The sequence below is a fragment of the Mus caroli genome, chromosome 4 (assembly GCF_900094665.2).
Source record: "Mus caroli chromosome 4, CAROLI_EIJ_v1.1, whole genome shotgun sequence".
NCBI classification, from domain to species: domain Eukaryota; kingdom Metazoa; phylum Chordata; class Mammalia; order Rodentia; family Muridae; genus Mus; species Mus caroli.
Window position 1 is genome coordinate 47035644 of NC_034573.1, and position 21383 is coordinate 47057026.

At 44.2% G+C, this 21383-nt stretch overlaps 1 protein-coding gene across 2 annotated transcripts in view; it reads left to right on the forward strand.

Annotated features, from left to right (window-relative positions):
* The first annotated feature begins 209 nt into the window (after window positions 1–209).
* The window catches only part of Slc44a1 (solute carrier family 44 member 1), a 177532-nt gene continuing 156358 nt past the window's right edge, over window positions 210–21383 (forward strand). For both annotated transcript variants that reach the window (XM_021160117.1, XM_021160115.2), the window contains exon 1: window positions 210–518. In XM_021160117.1, the coding sequence (XP_021015776.1) occupies window positions 486–518 (33 nt within the window). In that variant the 5' untranslated portion in view covers window positions 210–485. The remainder of the gene's footprint in view (window positions 519–21383) is intronic.

The following is a 21383-nucleotide window of genomic DNA, read 5'->3' on the forward strand; positions in this document are numbered from 1 at the left end:
GCGCGCGCCCAAGGGCCCGGCCTCGTTCTGGGCTGCCGTCGTCCCCGCCGTCCGCGCCGCGCGGCGCTGCACTGGGGGCGGGGAGTCTGATGGGAGACGCGCGCGGCGCCGAGGAGGAGGCGGCTGCAGCCCGGGAGAGGGAGCGGGAGCGGGACTGGGCGCGGGTGGTGGGAGGCGGGGGCCAGGGGGAGGGGCCGCCGCCGCCGCCCGCCCCTTTCCGCTGGGGAGCAGCTGCAGCAGCAGGAGCGGAGTCGGAGCCGCGCAGCCGCCGCCGCCGCTGCCGCCGCCGCCGGGGAATGTGGCCGGCGCCTGCCCCGGACCGTGCTGCTTCTTGAGTTCTTGCCGCCGTCGCCGTCACCGCCGTCGCCGCCGAGTCGTGCGGGGCCAGGCCGCGCCCTCCCCGGGCGCCCGCCGGCTCGCATGCCGAGGGGCTCCGGGGCGTAGCTGCGCGCCCGGCGCCGCCTCCGGGCTCCTCCGGCCCCGCCATGGGCTGCTGCAGCTCCGCCTCCGCCGCGCAGGTGAGGGGCTCCCGCCTCCCGGCCGCCCGCCCGGATGCCACCCTGCGCTGTGAGCGCCTGCCGAGCCGTGCCCTCCGCGTCCCTGCCGTGCCCTGCGCCCCACCGGTCCCCGCCGACCCCGGCGCTCCGTGCCTGGCCCCCCAATGCCCGCTGCGCTCCCTCCCCCGCTTTCGCACCTGAGCGGCCCGTCCCGCCCGTCTGCAGGTAGAGGCGCCCCGGGCGCCCGCTCTGCCCCGGGAAGGCATACCCTTCCCTCGCCTTGGGGCCCGCCTGCCTGCTCTCCACCTCCGCCGAGCCCCCCGCCACCCACAGACTGTTTTCCGTGTCCCCAGAAGGTGCACCCCAGCTTGGGCTCTTCACCTCTCTTCCACCTTATTCCAGTTTCGGATCCATTAAATTAGCTGCCCATTTCCCTTGGTCTGCGGGCCCCCTTGGCCGGGATCAGGTGCTTCAGTGGGTCCCCGTGCCCTTCCAGGGCCCATTTCACAGATCCCCCCCCCCCGCTCGTTCCCCATCCCATCCCCCCCTCTGTGCCTTGACCCTGGGCACCGCGGCCTCTCGGCGCACCGAGGCCCCTGCGGGAGCGCGGGGACTGGGCTGGGAAGGAGATTGGGCACCTGGTGGGTGACGGGAGCGTTACGGAAACTCCCTCTTTGTTGCCAGTGTAACAGGAGGAAGAGGTGCCGAATTTAGTTTTTCTGTGGGCACTGGCTGGATGTTGTCGCTGAGGGCTGAGATGCAGAGATTTCTCTCAGCTGCCACCCTGCCCCCATCCAAATTTCGCTAGCCGCCTTCTCTTTCCGATCAGAGCCTTTAACCTGGGTGGAAATGTTTGGACAACTGTGTAAGGATCAGATGTAATAGAACTTGACTGCTGGCCACTAATAACTGAGAGGACCTGTTTGTAAATTATCTAATTTAGTGGATTAGTGAGTGTATTTACAAATACGATAAAAAGCAATCAGGAATACTGCATCAAACTGTCTGGTGGTGGTGTATGAAAAATAGGCTCTGACAACGCCTGGGATGTTTCTCCACAGTTTCATTAGCGTAGAATTTAACAGTAGTCTGTGATTTGTTTGTTTGGTGGTGGTGATGGGGAGAAGTATGCGCTTGCTTCTAGAAATAAAGGCTGGTTGGTTCTTGGCGAAGAAAAAAAAATGCTAGTTTTTTGGGGAAAAAAATTCCTCTAGAGATGTAGCATCTGTGACACAGAAGTGTTTGGTGCTAAGTGACTATATATAACTCAGTTTTAAATAACCTGCATACTTGCTCTGAAAAATCTGAGATCTGTCACAGAAACAACTAGAATTGGAGACGAGTGGAGGACATTTATGGCTTATTGGGCATTGATCCTGTTTGTCCAGTTCTTAGGCTGGCTGGTTTAGTTAGTTAAACCTTATTCAGTTAGGATAGCAAAGGAAAACCATGTGCCTGGTGTTAAGGAAGGCTGGATCACGGCTTTCTATTAGCATATAGAGGTGTAGAAAAACACATACCTTTCAACTGGTTGGGGATTTAGGCAGGGGGTGCATCTATCAGTTGGGCATTGCTCATCTAATAGTTGTTTACATAGAGTTTTCATCAAAAAGTGTCTTTCACATTCCCTTTCTTTTCAGAATCGGGTTACTGTGCATGCTCATTTGGTGGTGAAATGCCTTTAAGACAGCAAAGTATTGATAGTTTATGGATGGCTTGCTTGTTCAATGCGTGAAAGATAGTGTGGGAGGGATGGGTTCTGCCCTAGAAGGCCACTTTAAATGGGCAGTGGGTCATGGGCTTGTTTCCCTCCACGCCGTAGTGTCGCAGAACACTTCCTCTCTCCCTTTCCCCTTCTCCCAGCCACTGCTTTCTGCACGCCATGTAATACAGACAAGATTCCTGTCATGCACCTGAGGGTGTGCTTTTCTCTCCCTGTGGATTTCTGTAACCAATCAGCAGTTGTCAACATGCTTTAGTTCAGTGTTGGGGACTTGAAGTATTCAGTGGAGCGTCCAGGCAGGTTTTTATGTACAGGGGTTTGCCATCATTTTTTTTTTTCTTATTTTAGATTTTTTTTTATCATTTTCATTTCTGAAGTGTTCTCGATCCCCTGATGTTTTCAACACTCATCTCAGAAGCATCAGGCATCTAGAATGCTCTTGTACTTATGTGTGTTGTGTTGAAATAAAATAGGGATGCAACTTTAAATGTTCTCTAGATGCAAAGCTGCACATTACTGAGCAAATCTTCAGGGTCAGGAGTGTCTTTTCAGGCAGAATATGTTTGATTCTGCTTTCTACTGAGCTGTGAGGTTCTTGAGTGTAGAATTTTCCTTTTTTCCCCTCTCTCAGCTTTCCATTTATGCAATGCCTCACTATATGCTGCAGAGCTGCTCAGCTGCGGTTATTGAATGGAGTGCATACGTAAATTTGAACATTTGGCTAGCAAGTCACTGATTGTGAACCCCCTTCCCCCACCCAGCCCTGATCTGTGTCTCGCACTTTCCAAGGTATGATAGTCTAAGTTCACCATACTATCCTTTTCTGAACTCAAACTCCAACTTTGTAAAGTTAAATTTACTGTGGGAGACCACATTTATTCCTGTTCTGTCAATAGCACCACTCGTTTGTAAAACGGAACAGCTTGCCTCCTTTGCTCCTGATGCCTTGCTCAGTGTGGGTATTTAGTCGGTGCAGTGCTATAGCATCTTAAAAGACTTGCGTGCAAGCTCTGATGATACCCCGTAGAGTCAATCAAAATACGATACTCAGAGGTATCACCAGGAACTTTGAAGCTAGACTTTATCAGTGTATGTAAAGTACACTTTATTTTTGTGCTAGAGCTGGATGTTGAAGTGTAGTTTTCCCTCCTAGTCTTTTACTGCGTTGCAGATGCTCATAAAAGAGTTTATGGTCTTCTGGACTTTGATCCTTTGTAGTCCAGATACTATTTTTTCTCTTGGCCATGACTAGGTATCGTAATTCCCCACCAAAATAATTATTCCACTTTGAGAATTAAAATTAAAACATCATATTCTATGCAGGTATTTCACTGCCAAGGAAGCAAATTATTTGCAAAATAATCTGTATGGTATTAGACACATACATTTAAGAAAAGTGTCTGGTTCCATGGGCACTTACAGAACTCTTAGGGTGATTTTTCTCTGGCTTAAATAATAGTCAATAGTTACACGTTGCTGGAAATGGCTCAAAACAAACCCAGTATATGATGCCTAAAAGTCTGCTTGAAGGGGGTATCAAAGTAAGATGATCTGGAGTTTCTTTTTACAACATTAATCCTACCTAAGAGTGTTAAAATTTCTCCCCATCTGTCCATAATTAGTTTCTTCTGCTATTACCTGCTATACATAATTTCTATTCCTGTAATGCTAAACTTCAAAGTTCCCTTGTAAATCTTCAGATTTATTAAATGTTCTTTCCCATTGACAAACCAGTGTAAATGAAGGGGGTTTGTGAAAGATTATTTAGCAAATTGCTGTATGTCTTTGTCCTTAATGGCTAGATCATTATTTTTCACAGCAGTGCTTTAGAGGTGAGGAGGTTTCTCAAGCCTTTGAGGTTCCGTGTCCTCCTTCTAACCTCAGAATTGGAAAGAGCTAGAGAGAGGGGTGGGGGAGGGAGAGGGAGAAAGAGAGAGAGAGAGGTGCACAGACTTTCCAGTGGAAGAGACTACCTGTTGTGGGCCTCAGTTTAGAAGACTCTTGGGCACTGTCTTGGCCCAAACCCTTCAAACTGAGGGTGACATCTTTAACTGCCATATCCTAATTGCTTAGCTATGCTGCCTTAAAAACAATCAGGAATATTTACTCATTACTATTTGACTGTCTTATAATACTTTCCTAATGCTGTATTCTTGCCTGCTTTGTAGAATTTGAAGTCAGGTGATAGAAATGAAATTGAAGGATTAGTGGAATCACTGACAGAGACTAAATTGTTCAATTAAAAACATGATCTGGGAAGTAAACTTCACTTAGAAGCATAAAAGATCATGCCAGAAATATGTAAGGCAAGCTGTGTTGGTGGCCAGGCCTATAATCTAAGCACTCAGAAGGCTGAAGGATTGCTACAAATTCAGTAGCAGTGAGAATTTCCAGGCCAGTCTGGGCTACATAGCAAACTCTTGCCACCAGCAAACAAACCCCCAGTATGTTAAAAAGTTAATGTCAGAATTGGCTGGGAAATAATATTGAAGTGGTATGTTGTTTTATCTATTTTCAGAGTCATTTTCTAGTTCTTGTGTCCTTAGTAATTTAGATTGATTTTACTTCCATGTTACAACTGAAGACATTGAGACTTGGAGATTCAGAACGTGGCTACAGTAACAAGAGATGCCCACTCACTGGTTAAAACATCCTGCCAGCATTTTCTGCATCTGCCTTGTGTGCTTTTTCAGTGTTCACATACATAGTTGCTAAATCTAAAGTTGCTGAGCACTTTCTTTGTTCTAGTCTGCAAGAAAAGGTCAACTTTGTATCAAAGAATTTGCAGGTTAAATTTCTTACCACTTTGATCCACCTGTAGGTGGGAACTGGGGAGGACCATTGTGTGCTCAGGGTCTATCCAGTGGGAATGCTTGCAGACTTAACAAGGTCTGTCCATACTTTTTGATGTGTTAGCGTTGTTATTTAAAAATGCTACTGACAAGGGAAGAGTATTGTCTATACACGTATGTTTTGTTACTTGTACTGGCTGGTTTTGTGTGTCAACTTGACACAGGCTGGAGTTATCACAGAGAAAGGAGCTTCAGTTGGGGAAGTGCCTCCATGAGATCCAGCTGTGGGGCATTTTCTCAGTTGGTGGTCAAGGGGTGGAGGGCCCATTGTGGGTGGTACCATCCCTGGGCTGGTAGTCCTGGGTTCTATAAGAGAGCAAGCTAAGCAAGCCAGGAGAAGCAAGCCAGTAAGAAACATCCCTCCATGGCCTCTGCATCAGCTCCTGCTTCCTGACCTGCTTGAGTCCAGTCCTTTAGTGATGAACAGCAATGTGGAAATGTAAGTTGAATAAAACTTTTCCTCCCCAACTTGCCTCTTGGTCATGATGTGTATGCAGGAATAGAAACCCTGACTAAGACACTACTGGTAATTGGTCACCTCCCCCACATCCCCATGCTCCCTACTCATTAGAGTATCAAGGAAGAAGGAAATCTTAGGGTTTGTAGGTTCGGACTGCATTTCACAGACTGGAAGAGATGCAATACATAAAGCAGCATTACCCTCTTCTTAGTCTATGGATCCAAACTGCAACTCAGAAACATGAAGTGGTCAGGTCAGAGAACTACGTTGTGGGGTAGTTGGCACCCTTGCTGTTAATTCTTGATACCTTAATTATTCTCAACCTTGACTACACATTAGGATTCCTGCAGAAGTTTAAAACTGTCAATGCCTGGGGCTCACCCCTGGGAATTCTGGTCTAACTGGTTCAGTGGTGCTGCCTGGGCATCAACATTCTGAGGAGCTCCAGTGGTGATGGAGAGAATCACCTTTGTCCAGGTAGTTTCTTCCCCGGTGGTTTCAGTTACAGCCTGTGAGTGTAGTTCCCAGACTGAATTACCTTGTTGAAACAAGCCCCTTCTGACCTGTTACTCGAAGCTGATTGACACTGGGACATCTTGGTGTAGATACTCAGTTTGCATGTTTAATACTCAAGTTGGACTCCATATTTGTCTCATCCCATGACTCACTGAATGACACCAGTACTTGTGGGGATAAGAAGCCTGAGTCAGGAAGAGACTGTCTCCTGTCCACCATGCCCATTACCTTGACTTGCTGCCAGCTTCCTAGCTAAGTATCATCTCCAGCCAGTACCTTGTGACTTTTCAGGCTTCCATCTCCTTTCTCCTTATTGCAGCCTTAATGGTTTTGGAAAAGTCTGAACTGATTCACTGTGTCCAACTTAAAATCATTTAGTGGTTCCGATTACTCTGGGGACAAAGACTAGATTCTCCTGCATCAACGAGACGGACTGATGCCCTCTGTGCCTCCTTTCTCAGTGTCTCAGGCGGTCGGTCCTATGCCTTACTCTCACAGCTTTTCCATCTATGCTCACTTGTAGAGAAGGCTCCTCGCTTCTCCCACCTGAGACCTTTGACTGGTTTTCTTCAGTTGCATCCTAAAATACACTTTTTGGAAGATTTTTCTTTCTTTTCTTTTTTCTTTTTTTGGTTTTTCAAGACAGGGTTTCTCTGTGTAGCCCTGGCTGTCCTGGAGCTCACTCTGTAGACCAGGCTGACCTTGAACTCAGAAATCCTCCTGCCTCTGCCTCCCAAGTGCTGGGATTAAAGGAGTGTGCCACCACTGCCCAGCTTGGAAGACTTTTTCTGATCCTTCAGTACACACCATGTCTTCTCATTAAACTCCCCATTGCCTTGGATTTTCCCCTTTGAAGGTATAATAGCAGTAAGCATATAATTATAGCCACTATTGATGTCTAGACCGTGAGTCTGCCTCCCATAGCCTATGGATAGAGTCTGACCTGCTAACCTGTATTTATATGGCTTGCAAGCAGAGAACAGCATTTACAGTTTTGATGAGGTGATCAAGACAAATAGGGCTGAGGCAAATAAAAAGAGAAGAATATTGTGTCATGAGAAGTATATGAAATTTGGATGTCCCTGTTCCAAAGTAAGGTTTTGTTGTGACCCCGCTGTACTTCCTGTCTGCAGGTGCTTTGCTGTTCAGTGACAGAGGACAGTAGTTCTCAGAGAGCTGCACACGGGACCAGTGTTGACTCTGGGTCCTTTGCAGGGGACATTTCCAGACTCTTGCTCTGTCCTGGGCTGATGAGAAGATGATCATTTCTGCCTGTGTGCTCCTGCTGGGCACTGCTTAGCTGACAGTGCTGCACAGAGGTTCTTGCGAAGTTTGGGAACAAATCCTTCCAGTGGGTGGAGGTAACTTACTTGGCCAGCTCTACTCTTTAAAATTCAATACAAACTTTTTTCTTAAGAACAAATTCTTTAGAGGAAGTCCCAACAAACTTCAGCTGTTTCCTTAGAGAGCCTGTGGTGAACCCCGTGGTTCATGGCTGGCTTAAAACATAATTTCTTCCCTTTTGTTCCTTTTTGTTTTCTTCTTTGGTTGAAGTAGAGGATGTAGAGGTATAATTGTGAGTGGAAGCCAGTGGATAGCCTCTGGTGTTCTTCGAGCTGTCTGCTTTTGTGCTGGAGGCGGTCTCTTGTTGGCCTGGCACTCGCTCACTGGGAAGGGCTGGGTGGTGAGCCAGCCCATGGCATCCGCATCTCTCCACAATTGGCCTTTTTGCTTGGGCTTTCGGGGTTGAACTCAGCTTCTCACGCTGCCAAGGCAAGCACTTTCCAGGCTGCTCCATCTCCCTATCCCGTCTTCTTATTTATTTATTTTGTTTTTTTTTTTTTTTTTGAGACAGGGTTTCTCTGTGTAGCCCTGGCTGTCCTGGAACTCACTCTGTAGACCAGGCTGGCCTCGAACTCAGAAATCTGCCTGCCTCTGCCTACCTAGTGCTGGGATTAAAGGAGTGCGCCACCACGTCCGGCCCATCTTCTTATACATAAAGAATATACATAACATTAAGCTCACATTATTCCTCTATACATTTGTATAATGGCAAGAAAGAAAATAGCATGAAGACAGAAAAGTTCAAAAGAGGTAAAACCGCTTCAAGATGCTTAAGTAACAGAGATGGGATTACTTGCTTTATTTAGTGGTACTGTGGTAACATGAGCAAGTTTCCTCATTGTAAGTTACTTAGGGTAATGTAGCCAAGAGAAGTAAATAACAAATCACCCTTAAATCCAAGTACTGGAAACATTGAACAAAATGTGTTCTTTCCTGTTTGGTCTCTGTGTGTGTGTCGTTGTCTGTGTGTCTCTTTGTCCCACTTGTAGTTCAGGCTGATTTCAGACTCCTGCTTTTCCCTCACCCTTCTGAGTCCTGAGATTGCTGTGTGAACAGCCACACCCTGCTCTTTCTCCTGCAGTCTTACGGAAATCTGATCTGGAGATGGCTGGGTCTTTCTAGATGGACTTTTCTTTCTTTTTCTCTTTCTCTTTCTTTTTGTCTTTCCTTTTCTTTTTCCTTTCTTTTTCTTTTTTCTTTTCTTTTTTTTTCTTGTTTTTTCGAGACAGGGTTTCTCTGTATAACCCTGGCTGTTCTGAAACACACTGTGTAGACCAGGCTGGCCTCGAACTCAGAAATCCACCTGCTTCTGCTTCCTAAGTGCTGGGATTAAAGGCGTGCACCACCACTGCCTGTCCAGATGGACTTTTCTAACAATTTCTACTGGCTTTTCTTGGGTGAGAACTAGGGAAGGTTATAGTTCTCATCCTGTATAGTATCTAGCAGGGTGAAAACAAAGACCCAGTGGTTGGTCCAGTCTGCAGCCCACATGCCCCAGGATAACTATGAGTTATAAGTTACAAGTTATAAACTTACAGAAACATGACATTTTTTAAATGTGTGTTTGATAATTGTGCAGTTCTTCAGTGTGAACTTTGTAAATGGCAACATGTTGCAATGTCAGAAGGTTGGACATACCTGGGGGACTAACCAGAATTTGCCTTTAAGTCAGGTAGGGGCAAAGTCACACACACCAGTAGGACAGACGGCTACAAGTGGGAGGGCCCAGTGGTGCGCCACCACGCCCTGCTGGGAGTCTTTTTTTTTTTTTAAGATTTATTTATTTATTTATTTATTTATTTATTATATGTAAGTACACTGTAGCTGTCTTCAGACACTCCAGAAGAGGGAGTCAGATCTTGTACGGATGGTTGTGAGCCACCATGTGGTTGCTGGGATTTGAACTGTGGACCTTTGGAAGAGCAGTCGGGTGCTCTTACCCACTGAGCCATCTCACCAGCCCCATTTTTTTTTTTTTTAACACTCCTGAAAGTTTTAATTTTCCTTCTGTTTCTTCCTACTTCTCCATGATAAACTTTAGAGCTGTGGTATTGAGCAGAAAGTAATATTAGAGCCAGATAGTAGAGTGCCTCTTAGTTTTTTATTTACCTGCTTAATTTCAGGTTCAATTTTGTTTTTGTTTTTGTTTTTGTTTTTCTTATAAGACCAGTGAGAATGAAGAGTCATATTATTAGAATATCCCTACTATAGAAAGTGGTCTTTCTGCACAAGAAATATAGCTCTGTAATAAGTAGCATTTTGGAAATGGAAGTAAGCAGCTAATGTGTAAAATGTTCAATTTCGTTACTACTCAGGCTGAAGGAGGGGCACCCCTTTATGCCAGTGACCTTGATATGAGTTAACAGAATATTATTAATTGCCTCTGTGGTTTTGACTCAAATAGACTTTATTGATTTGCTGAATAAATTGGAGTAACCCCCTTGGGGTACTGCTTGACAACCTACACTAAAAGCCGTTTCAGAAAGTCCCCCCTAGTAATCCAGAGTAGTCTTGTGGTGTGCAGGGATGCTACAGCGCTGGCATCATTTGCTTCTTTCTTTATTGTGGGTGAGTGTATGCACGTGGAGGTCAGAGACAAGCTGTCAGTCCTCCATACCGTGTTGGGCTCCTCAGATTGAAGTCAGGTTGTCAGGCTTGGTGGCCGGTGCCTTCACCTGCTGAGCTATCATGTGGGTCCTGTTGTGTTATTTATAACAGTCAAGGAGTTCAGGTTTAACTATTATATTTCTGATAACAAACTTTTCTTCCTTTTTAAAATATAAAATCCATTTGCATTTGGTATATCGGACTTGGCCACTGCCCGCTAAATCCTCCCTTAGTGGGTAAGTGGCGGCTGGCCTGCTTCCAAGGTTTTCATCCCTCCTCTGAGAGGCTGTGGGAACCAGAGGATTGAGCACCATTAAGGACCGGAAGGAGCGTGGGAGCTGCCAGCCGACAGGCTTGGATTTCAGTCCCAAGACCAGGTCACTCATTTGGGCCGACTTCTTAGGTCATTGGTACCTTGGTTTCACCAGAAGAAAATGGAAACAACTTCTTGGGCTCATATCAAATTATACAAATGATTAAAAAAAATAACAACAAAAAAATAATTCAGGAGTTTCCATAGTAATGTAAACTGAAAAGCCTCCAGTCATCCATGCTCCCATTAAAAAGGCAGTCTCTGGTTTGAGACTTTCGAATATGAACAATGGATCCAATAATATTCCAATAATACCGGGGATGAGTGCTAAGAGTAAAATAGGTAATAGTGCTAGGTAGGTTGGTACTTAGCAGCCGAGGGAGTGAGGAAGCAGAGGTGAACAGTTGGCTTTCTGAACATGACTTTTCACCTGGTCTGGATTGAGGCAGAATGAGATGTAGAGAAGGGAGAAGGAAGAAAGATCAGTAGTGGAGAGGATGCGTGGGCCAGAGCTGAGAGAGCCGTGACTTACTGCATGTCAGTATGGTCAGAGATGACCAGGGAGAGGGCTCATGTGTGAATGGATGGGAAATGGGCAGCCACAAGGTATTCACAAAGACCTGCCAACTGTGTATTTGAGCTTATGGGGGAAGAGATGCAAGGCAGAGGCTGCAGAGGAAACCGAAGAGACCTTGTGGAGTTGGAGAAAGAATTTCCTGCCTGAATGTGGTCTTGAAGGGTAATGCAGAGGGATAGGACATGTTTCGATTGGCATTCAGAACTCCTGTGCACTGGCATGAGGCAGTTGTGATTGGTAGCTTGGGAACTGATGGGGCTAGTAAGTGGGGAGAGGAAGGACAATTGAATTTTGTTTGGGTTCAGTAGAAGTGATGCTGTTCTTGGTGCCTCCGGCTAGTGCATCTAGTTAACTGATGGTTTTGCAGCGAGCTTTACTTCATGAGCAGGGAGGAGCTTCAAGTATGGGTGATTGCCAAGGGGCAGGGGAAGGCACTCTTAGTCAAGTCAGTGGCTTGGAGAGAAAAGGTTTGTGTTGGGAGACAGAGATCATGTTGGGGGAAGGCACAGAGTCTGGGGCAACTCCCTTTTGCCACAAACAATGCAATAGCTTGGTTATACAGTGATGGATCCAGAAGCAGAGATCGAAGTCTGAAACCAAAGCGCTCTATAGCCATCAACACCCACCCTTAGTGACTCACCCTCAATAAACAGTCTGCCAAACAGGCTCCACAGCCTTTCAGAATAGCACCACCCTATGGGGACCAGGTGTTCAGTATGTTGATTAGAGGGCCTGGGTTACACATTTCGTATTATATTCTCAGATCTAAGGTGGGTACCTGAGTTAGCTGCAATTTATAGATGGAACAGGCTCAAGAAATGTTGGGTAGCTATCCCAGTGCCACTCAGTAGTATAAAACCAGGTCAGTTTTGAGGGCATTTCCTGTTCCTTTATCTTCCCCTTACATTTTATCAAGAATTGCTATGTTAGGTGGTGGGATGGCTGGACCTTAGATACATCATTCTTGTTATGTGAGTTCAGAGATTAAGTGTGCATTTATTCTTTTGAAAATGTGGGGAGAGGGCACTGAGAGCAGGTAAAGGGACCCTGGGAACAATGTCCTGACACACATGGTGTGAGGAGAGCAGGAACACCTGTAGATTGTCTTCTGGGCTCCAGTTAGGTGCTGGGCACCCCCCCCCCCATACATTTAAATTATATTACATATTAATTTTTAAAAGCATATGTTGGGTAATGTATAAAAACTTGGAGCAGTGTCAGTGTGAGTGCTTTTTATAAAGCTTGAGAGCCAGGGACTGCATTTCCCCCTGCGCCTGTGTTTCCCTCTGAGAACTTAGGTCTAAGAAGTTTATCATGGAAGTAGGTTTGTTAATATGACTGTGATCTTGTCTTTCCCTCAGAACTCACTGGTTCTTTCTATCATCCTGTGTGTGTGTGTGTGTGTGTGTGTGTGTGTTTTATACCTTATTGGTTTGTTTGTGTTTTGAGACAGTTGCTAATGATTAATAAGATTTTATTAGGAAGTTTTGGAACCGATAGCTTAAGAAGGCACTTCATTTTAAAAGTGAGTGGAATTCCAGTTTGGTGGGACTTTAAACCTTTGTAATATACAGTTTCATTTGAGAGAGTAAAGCAGGAACAAGTGGAGACAATTGGTTCTCTTGTGTTGCTAGGCGGCAACAGAGCCTTCTCGGTGCTGCTACTTAGTGTTAGCTCTTGCTCATAGTCTGTCTGTCTCACTTAAAGATACAAATTACTTCTGCGAGAGTACCCCGATCACTCCCTAAAGCCTGCGCTTCTGAAGCCTGGGGGCTTTGGGAGGCTTGTGCAGTGCTGCTCCTCTGCTGAGGCATTTGCCATTAGCAAAGGTGAGAGCTTGGTACCACCTCTGCCTTCCTTCTCTTTGCCCCACCCACAGGAGTCAGAGTACTTGCTAACATGCTGAAAGGTCATTCCCACCCCCTACCCCCATCCCCTACCCCCCCCCCCCCATGTCCAGGAGAGAATTTGCTACCCTGGCCTGCACTGGTCTTATCCTGAATCTTCTCCTTAAGGATTTATGTCCTGCAGAGTTCACTTTGAAAAGCCTGGTTGAGATGTTGCTTTTCAATTCCTTGATCCTGTGTGACAACAAAGATGGGTGTGGTAAAGCAATAAGGAAATTGTTGGAGGGGCTGGAGTGATGGCTCAGTGGTTAAGGGCACTGGTTAGTCTTACGGAGAATGCACATGGAATGCAGCTGATACCATCTGTATGTAACTCCAGCTCCTGGAGATTCAATGACCTTTCCTCCAAGGGCACTGTATGTATACATATGGTACACAGGCATACACGCAAGCAAAACACATGTATACATAAAATAAAAACATAAAAAAAAATCTTTAAAAGAAGAAATTTGTTTGTTGGGTCAGGTAACAGCTTCCCTCCCCTAATACAGGGATTTTAAAAGTCTGAGCACATTAAATGTGCCACCACTTAAGTTCTTCTCTCCTTTTCCTCTCCATTCCTCTTTCCTGTTAATTTTAATTCCTTATTTTGTTCTGCTGTTTTTTGAGACAGGGTTCTCTTTGTATAGCCTTGGCCATCCTGGGCTCTATACATTAGACTGGCTTTAAACTCAGAGATCCATCTGCCTCTGCCTCCCAAGTGCTGGGATTAAAGGCCTGTGCCACCATGTCAGACAAAAACTTCTTTTTTTTTTTTTTCTGTTTTAAAATTTTATTATTTTAATTTTATATGTGTAGATATTTAGCCATGCAGTATGTCTGTGTGCCACATGCATGCTTGCTACCCAGTGATAGCAGAAGAGGGTGCTGGATCCCCTGGGACTGGAGTTACAAATGATATGTGGTTGCTGGGAATTGAGCCCAGGTCCTCTGGACGAGCAGTCAGTGCTCTTAACCGCTGAGCCATCTCTCCAGACCTCAGTTTTCACTTTTAAACATGTGAGTGCAGAGAACCACCTTCAGGAGTTGTCGGGCTTGCATGGTGAGTGTTCTTAACCACCTGAACTCTTGCCAGCCCTCTCTTCCTCACTCTGGCCTTGAGTTAACAGTGCTTCTGTGTGTTGGGGTGAAGGCATGACCCTGCTTTCATTGTTCCTTATTTGGGTGATTTGAGTTCAATGTACTTCATTGACTAAAATATCTTTGATGGAAGAATTAAAGCAGGGTGGGGGGGTTATGATTGAGAGCTTATGGTTTTAGAGCAGTGGTTATAAAACCACGGGCCTTGACCTCTTTGGGAGTCACATATCATATGCTATATATCAGATATTTACATTATGATCCATAACTAGAGAAATTACAGTTATGAAGTAGCAGTGGAATAATTTGTATTTGTTTTGGTGTTTCGAGACAGGGTTTCTCTGTGTAGCCCTGTCTGTTCTGGAACTCACACTGTAGACCAGGCTGGCCTTGAGTTCAGCATCTAAAGGTGTGCACCACCATGTCTACCGTCTATGAAATACATTTATAGTTGTGGTCATGAGGAACTGTATAAAGGGTCACAGCATTAGGAAGGTTGAGAACCGCTGTTTTAGAGGGTCAGTCCCCATGGCTGGTAGATAGAGCTTTGTTGCTGCTGGCCCTGATTCTGTTGACGCCATTAGCCAGATACAGTGGGAAGCAGCCGTCAGCCTACAGGTGTGCCAGAGTTGTATGTATGTGTTTGGAAATTAAAACATCTGTAGACTATCTCAGTACACGTAACCATTCCTGAATGCCGTTAAAGGAGATACAGTGGAGGGAGGCGGGACCTTTTGTTCCTGAGCTGAATCTCTTTCTTACCATAGATAGTCAACATCATTCTGGTATGTGTATGCAGGAGGGGCCAGGATGGAGAGGAAGGGGTGCGGGATACCTTGCCTCAAAAAAAAAAAAAAATTAAATTTAAAAAAGAGAAAAGGGAAAGTTTGTTATTGTTAACTACTCTAGTTGCCTTTGCTGCTTTTATCCATTTGACCGAATCACAGATCTCTGTCTTGTCACTACCAAGAGCTCAACTGCTCATGTCATGGTCCCTAAGTCTCTTGCTTACTGGGTACAGTGCCTGCTTAGTGATCCCTAGCCATGGAACCACAGAATCCAGGAGTCCAGTGTTTCATATCACTTTTTACACTGGATACCACCTTGTCTACCCTCCTGCCACCTCCCACTTAGACATGTCTTTTCTCGCCTGCCTGTGTTTATACCTTGCCTGCTTCCAGGTATATAGTAGGTGATTTGTAACCAAATATAAATATTTTTAGGACTTAGGTGAATAATCAAGAGGTGAGTGTTGGTAGACGTGGTGTAGATGGAAGCAGAGATGTACCAGGTGGCCAAGCTTCACCTAGCAACAGTGTCTGGGCATGGCGCTTATTCAGAGAAAGTCATCACATAGAAGTTTTCTACAGGAATCAAACACTGGCTGGTTGCTAACAGAGTTAGCAGCGAGGTAGCCATGACTTTTATATCATGTCTCCTAAATGAGTTTGGTTCAGGCTCTGCATAAATTCTTGTAGCCAGTGAGAAGTGACTGCTTCTTGTTGGGGCAGCCAGCTCTTTTTCCAGTTATTAGAAACCCTTGTAACATGGCTGAGCGTATGTCCTTGTAACTTTATTGTTGGCCCTGATTTTTGTCACACAGAATGACAAACTGAAACCAGCCTTGAATGTTTGCCAAGTTTTATGTGTATGTCTCTTTGTATTTTAAATGTAAAAACCTGCCATAAAAAAAGTCATGTTTCTACAGTTTTTATGGTTCTAGACTCCTTTTTCTTTATGATCTGTTTAAAAAATTGCATAGCGATGTCATTTTATTTGTATACTATCTGTATTTGAAAAGACTATATATGTACACATTTTAAAGCACTAAACATTTTTAGTGTTTGTCATTTATTTTTAAAAATTTATTATTTTTCTATGTGTGCTCCTGTGAGTGGGTGTGTGTATGTGAGTGCAGGTGCTCAGGGCGGCCAAGTACAGTAGAGCATCCTGAAGTTGGAGTTACCTGACAGACATGGGTGCTAGAACAGCCATCTAAGTGCTTGCCATTTAAAACAAGAAAAGTGGCCTCTCTTTTCCATCTTCTGCTCTCCCGAGGCCATCATTCTGAGTCCTTTGGGTCAGTTCTTTCTCTATCTCTAGCATGCATGTGTGATGGATGGCCCCTTATTTCTTCAGTTCCCAGCACCAGTTTCCCCTCTGGGAGATGAAGACTGAGCCCTTCCAACCCTATCCACTGTGACACCCTTCCTGTGGGCACCCATGTTCTGCTACGGAATGTCATGACTTTGGATTACTGTTCAGTCCTTACATCAGGACTAAGTAAATGCTCTCAGCTGAATCATGGCGTATTGATGTTGTCCTTGGGGATAAACGTTATCTTGTTTTGCTCTTTGCTTGTTTTTTTTTTTTTTTTTTTTTTTTTTTTTTTTTTTGCCCGCATGACTAATTGGTTTCTCAGTGTTCACCTAGTAGATTAACTCCAAATTATCTAAGCTCTGATTTTAAGGCTCTTTCCGCTTGAGTTTTTTTTTTTTTTTTTAACATTTCCCTTATTAGAGTGATATACTGAAAATACTGAAGTCACCCAGTATTGTTTCTGGACCTGTCTGTCTCTTTATGTACAATAATGTTATCATTTGGTGTATATATGTATTTACTATGTAATCTAGGTTGGCCTTGAACTCACTATGCTACCCACCTTCAGAATAGTTAGGAGAAGCATGCATCACCATGTCTTTGTGGGCTGGTCCCTCTGTAACTATGTGGCCTTCATCTCTTCTGACTAAGTTTGGATTGAACTGTTGGGTAGGAAGATAATTACTACATGTGTTTTGAGACACCTTTTAGGTCGTCTTCCCCACCCCCATTCCCTCGCGTGCATGCGCGCGCGTGTGTGTGTGCGCGCGCGCGCGCGCGCGTGTGTGTGTGTGTGTGTGTGTGTGTGTGTGTGTGTGTGTATGTTTGCCAGTAAGGTGAATTTCTCGCAAAGAATAGTCAGATTATGTTTTTTAACTCATTCAGCTTGAATGTATCTTAATTGGAAAGCTATGAGTGCATTTAGAGGTATTATTGAAGAATATATAATAATTTATCCCTTTTTTAATCTTAAAGATTTGTTGATTTACTGATTTGATAGTATTGGATTCTTTTCTAGTTCTTATTTGTTTACCTATTCTTTCACTCAGATTTATTCTTTTTCTTTAAGAAAAAAGTGTAAGTTATTAAATAATTTTTTTGACACAGGTTTCTCTCTTTTTAAAGTAACAGGTGCATGTACGTGTGTGCATATGTGTGTTTATGTGCACCATGTTCATGCAGTTGCCTTCAGAGTTTCTGGAGCTGGATTATGGGTGAGAACTGGACCCAGGCCCTCTGCAAGGATCAGTATTCACAATTGTTGAACACTTCCTGTTTTATTCTTATGTGTTGCTAATATTTGAGTAAAATTCTAAGTTGGAAGTTTTTTTTTTTTGGAATATATGTCTGGATATAGTGGTTTGGGGCACTCAAACCTAGGGGCTTAACACATGCAAAACAAGAACTATACCACTGATCATCATTCCAGCTTTCTCTCAATATTTTATGTATTGTTTCATTTTTAGAGGTTAAAGAGCCAAGATTACTAAGTAAACAGATGAGTTGGAATTATAGTGCCAATTTTTGTTATTTCATTATTTTTTAAGTGTCGTGAGTTCCACTTTAGATTGATGCATGGCTTACTGGGTAATTGGGGGAAAAAAAACGTCAAATGGGTCTTCCCCATCTGTGCAGAGGAGAACCGGTTCAGAGCTCTGGGATTCCTTGTAGTCCACACCTGTACGCAGGTTACAAAAGTCAGTGGTCCCCAACCTACTACAGCAGAGTGACTCAAGATGGCTTTACTTTCTTATATTTATTTTCATCAGTGACACTGTCAAAGGGCCTCTTCTGTATTTCCTTTGAGGTTCTGGAAACTGAGCCCTTGGCTTCAGATATGCATAGCAGAAACTCTACCACTGACCTATGTACCCAGATCAACAGTGACATTGCCCTTCTCAAAGGGGATTTCCTGTTTGTCATAAACTATTACTGTTGGCTGATTGTGCTTAACGTGTGAGTTCATTTTGCTAGAGTCAGAGTTACTAAAATACATTCTGGGATGTAGTGGATGAGTTAGTGGAGGCTGGACATCACTGTGGAGATGAGTGGGCTTTGTTCTGCTCTTCCTAATGCGTGTGAGCTGTGCTTTTCCGCTCTTGGTTTCCCAATTCTGATTGAATAGGTACCTCTGGTTTGGACAGAGAATCTATGTGTCAGCTAACATTGCTGGGCTCATGTGCCATTTCACCGTAGATGATATGTGTAAAATTGTGTCTGAGTGATACATTCATTGAATCAGGGATCTCCAAGCTTGGAGTCTATCGTAAGTAAATGCCTGGCTCTTTACCTGCAGTCACAGAGCTTGGTAGTCACACCATCGTATGTGTCCCTATAGTCTGTCTGCTCACCACTTAGGGTGTTGTTCTGAGATTACTGATTTTGTTTTGTTTTGTTTTCTCCAGGATCATGTGGCTATTTTTGTTGTTCTGAGAAATAATAATACTAAGGTATTTTTTCTGGTTTTGAAAGCTCCCTAGGGACCAGACAGTATTTTTTAAGTTGTGTGAAACCCTTAGTCCTTGGTTTTTATCTGTGTCAACATAACCACATGACAATGGTTAATTCCCAGTTACTACTTCTGTCTGTATCTAGCTATGTGGGATCGTGCTGACAGCCGTGCTGGAGTGGGAACACCAGCAATGGGTTAAGGATAGTCAAGGCTGTGCTTCAGTAAGCTCTGCTTCAGCAAACCCTTCATCCCTCATTAGAGACGCTGACTTCCCTTCTAAGCAGTGTAAGCTTCCTCGTAATTACTTCTATTTTGTTTAGCAATTTATCATTCTTTTCTTTCAGCATTGTATTAAAACGTCCCTCTGGGTTTTGCCGTCATCTTACTCATCTGATTTTTTTTTTTTTTTTTTTTACTAAGAAAGGACCATTCTCAGGGCATGGTGGCCTTTTTAGAGAAGCGTCTGCTCTCCAGCCTCGCTGCTTTCAATGATGACGTCCTTATTTAGACGGTTTCTTCATCCTATCTAAACAGTCTTCTGCTGAGTCAGAACATATCCTTCCCTCTCAGGAAACTTTTGTCTGTAGTCCATCTGTAGATCATAAAACCAGTTCTCCTGCCTAGAATGTAATAACACACAGCTGTGTTCTGTATGGCATGCTTCGGCGCACTTGTGTTCCCCCATAGTGGACACCAATATTTTGACGCTTACCAGGCATCTTTTGGTATGTGCAGAGCTGTGTACTTTCTGTGTGTTATGGCTCTTCCATAAGGAAATCGAGACGCACTCAGGCTAAATGAGCGTCCTCAGGTCGTGTGCTAGCCTCTTTATAGTAGAGCTAGGACTGACTAACAGGTTTGCCAAGCTTCTTTGTACCATGCCATGGCATAGCAGAAAATCTCTGCATGTCTACCTCACACTTTTTCCTAACAACCAGGAAAGTTAAGAATCAGTCCGCCAGGCATGATGGCACACGCCTTTAATCCCAGCACTCGGGAGGCAGAGGCAGGTGGATTTCTGAGTTCGAGGCCAGCCTGGTCTACAGAGTGAGTTCCAGGACAGCCAGGGCTATACAGAGAAACCCTGTCTCGAAAAAAAAAAAAAAAAAAAAAAAAAAAGAATCAGTCCATTTTTCTCTGAATCTGAGGTCTTTGCTGAGAGGTATTCACTCGCTGCTCATCAGTCCAGAGGGCGTCATCACAGGGCCAGCCTTTGTGTGCCAATAAGTTAAAGTGCTTGAACATAATAGTAACACAGATGTATGTTTGTCATGTATATGTGAGGGAGAATGAAATGGGAGCAAAAGAAGGGGATGGCTGAGTCCCACAGGTCCATGGGAGAGATTCTTGTCTTCACTGGGAGGAGTAGGGACAGTACTGGAAGTCGGCATCTTTCTGACATCAGAAGGAAGATGTATTTAGGGTTTCAGCTTCAGAGAATGCAGCTTACATTACTCACTAGTCAAGAAACCCTGGGAGTTAGCCAGTGTTTTTGATATTTCTTTATTTGATAATACATAACCTGAATAGTTCATTAGAAGACTTAAAAAATAACAAAATCAACTGCATGCGAGTCCTTTAGCATTGTACCTAGGACATTAAAGACCCAGGAAGGTGAGTCAACATAATTTTATTAATGAGGAAGGAACCCGAGGGAGCTTGAGAGAAGCTATTGAATTTGTGGAAGATTTAGTCCTTTGGGAACTTACCGTGTTGAATAGTGGGCTCTGCCTTGAAAAGCAGATGAGAATTAGTGGCTTCAGTACATCCTTTCTCTTGCAGGATTCTGCTTTCTCTTCTTCAAACAGTGGGGGAGTCATTAGAGTTTCTCCATTAGGTTTAATTTTATTTCAGCAGACGTTATAGGCTGATCTCAGGGAAATTAAATAACAGAAGGGAAACTAGAGCAGAGATGGATGGGGGGTCAGGCCTCTGGCCAATGACACAGCGGATGGGGGAGAACTATTCAGAGTCCATGTAGGTGCCGGAGGTGGCGATGGAGATGGACTGTGAAAGCTTGCATAAACCTTCCTTCAGCTGCAGACACATCAACACCTAACTTAATTTGTTTAATCAGATTATAAAATCTTTATATATTCCTTATTATGTTTGAAATATAGTTGCTCATAGTTCTAGCAAGTAGAGATAACTACTATATACTTTAACTTCCTTTTAGAGCTAGTATGGTAGCTTCTAGCACTTAGGAGGCTGAGGCAGGAGGATTACCCTGAATTGGAGGTCAGCTTTGGCTACATAGTGAGTTCCAAGGCACTGTGTGTTAAGAGTGAGACCCTGTCTCCAGACACAGCAATGCAAAGCAGTGCTGGTGATAGGGCTTTGTGGGTAAAAACACCTGCTGCACGAAGCTGGCTCGGGCCTCTGACCCCAGGAGCCCACGGGCTCGTGAACATTGTCTTCTGAGCATCACACCTACACGGCGGGGGTGCCCCTCTCCAGTAATAGTAAGAATAAATTCATTAACATTGTTTTCATAAAAAACCCAATGTCTTCCAAATTTAGAAGTCCTGCACACCCATTATTTAGTTTAAGACATGGCTTTTTCTAACTGAAGGTCTATGTGTATGCAATTGTTGTAATTTTGAGGCAACTCTCCTGTATTTATGTGCCAATGGGTCTATACTTTGTTGAGATAGAGAAGTGGAAGATTTTTTTCTTTAGCTCTATCTGTTTTTGGCAGTTCACATATTGAGAAACCTTGTTCTCTGGGCTCTTTAACCTGGATTAAAGAGTTTAAATGACATTGATTTTTGTGACACTGGTGATGCTTTACCTTCAAAATTTTATTTTGGTTTTAGGATTAGAACCCTAGTTTAACTTTTACTTCCAACTAATTGAATATATACTGAGAAAAAGTTAGCATACACAGTGTTTCTCTGTGTGTGTATATTCCGTCTAGCTTCTTACACTCATTGCTGGAGTGTTTACTAAAACTAC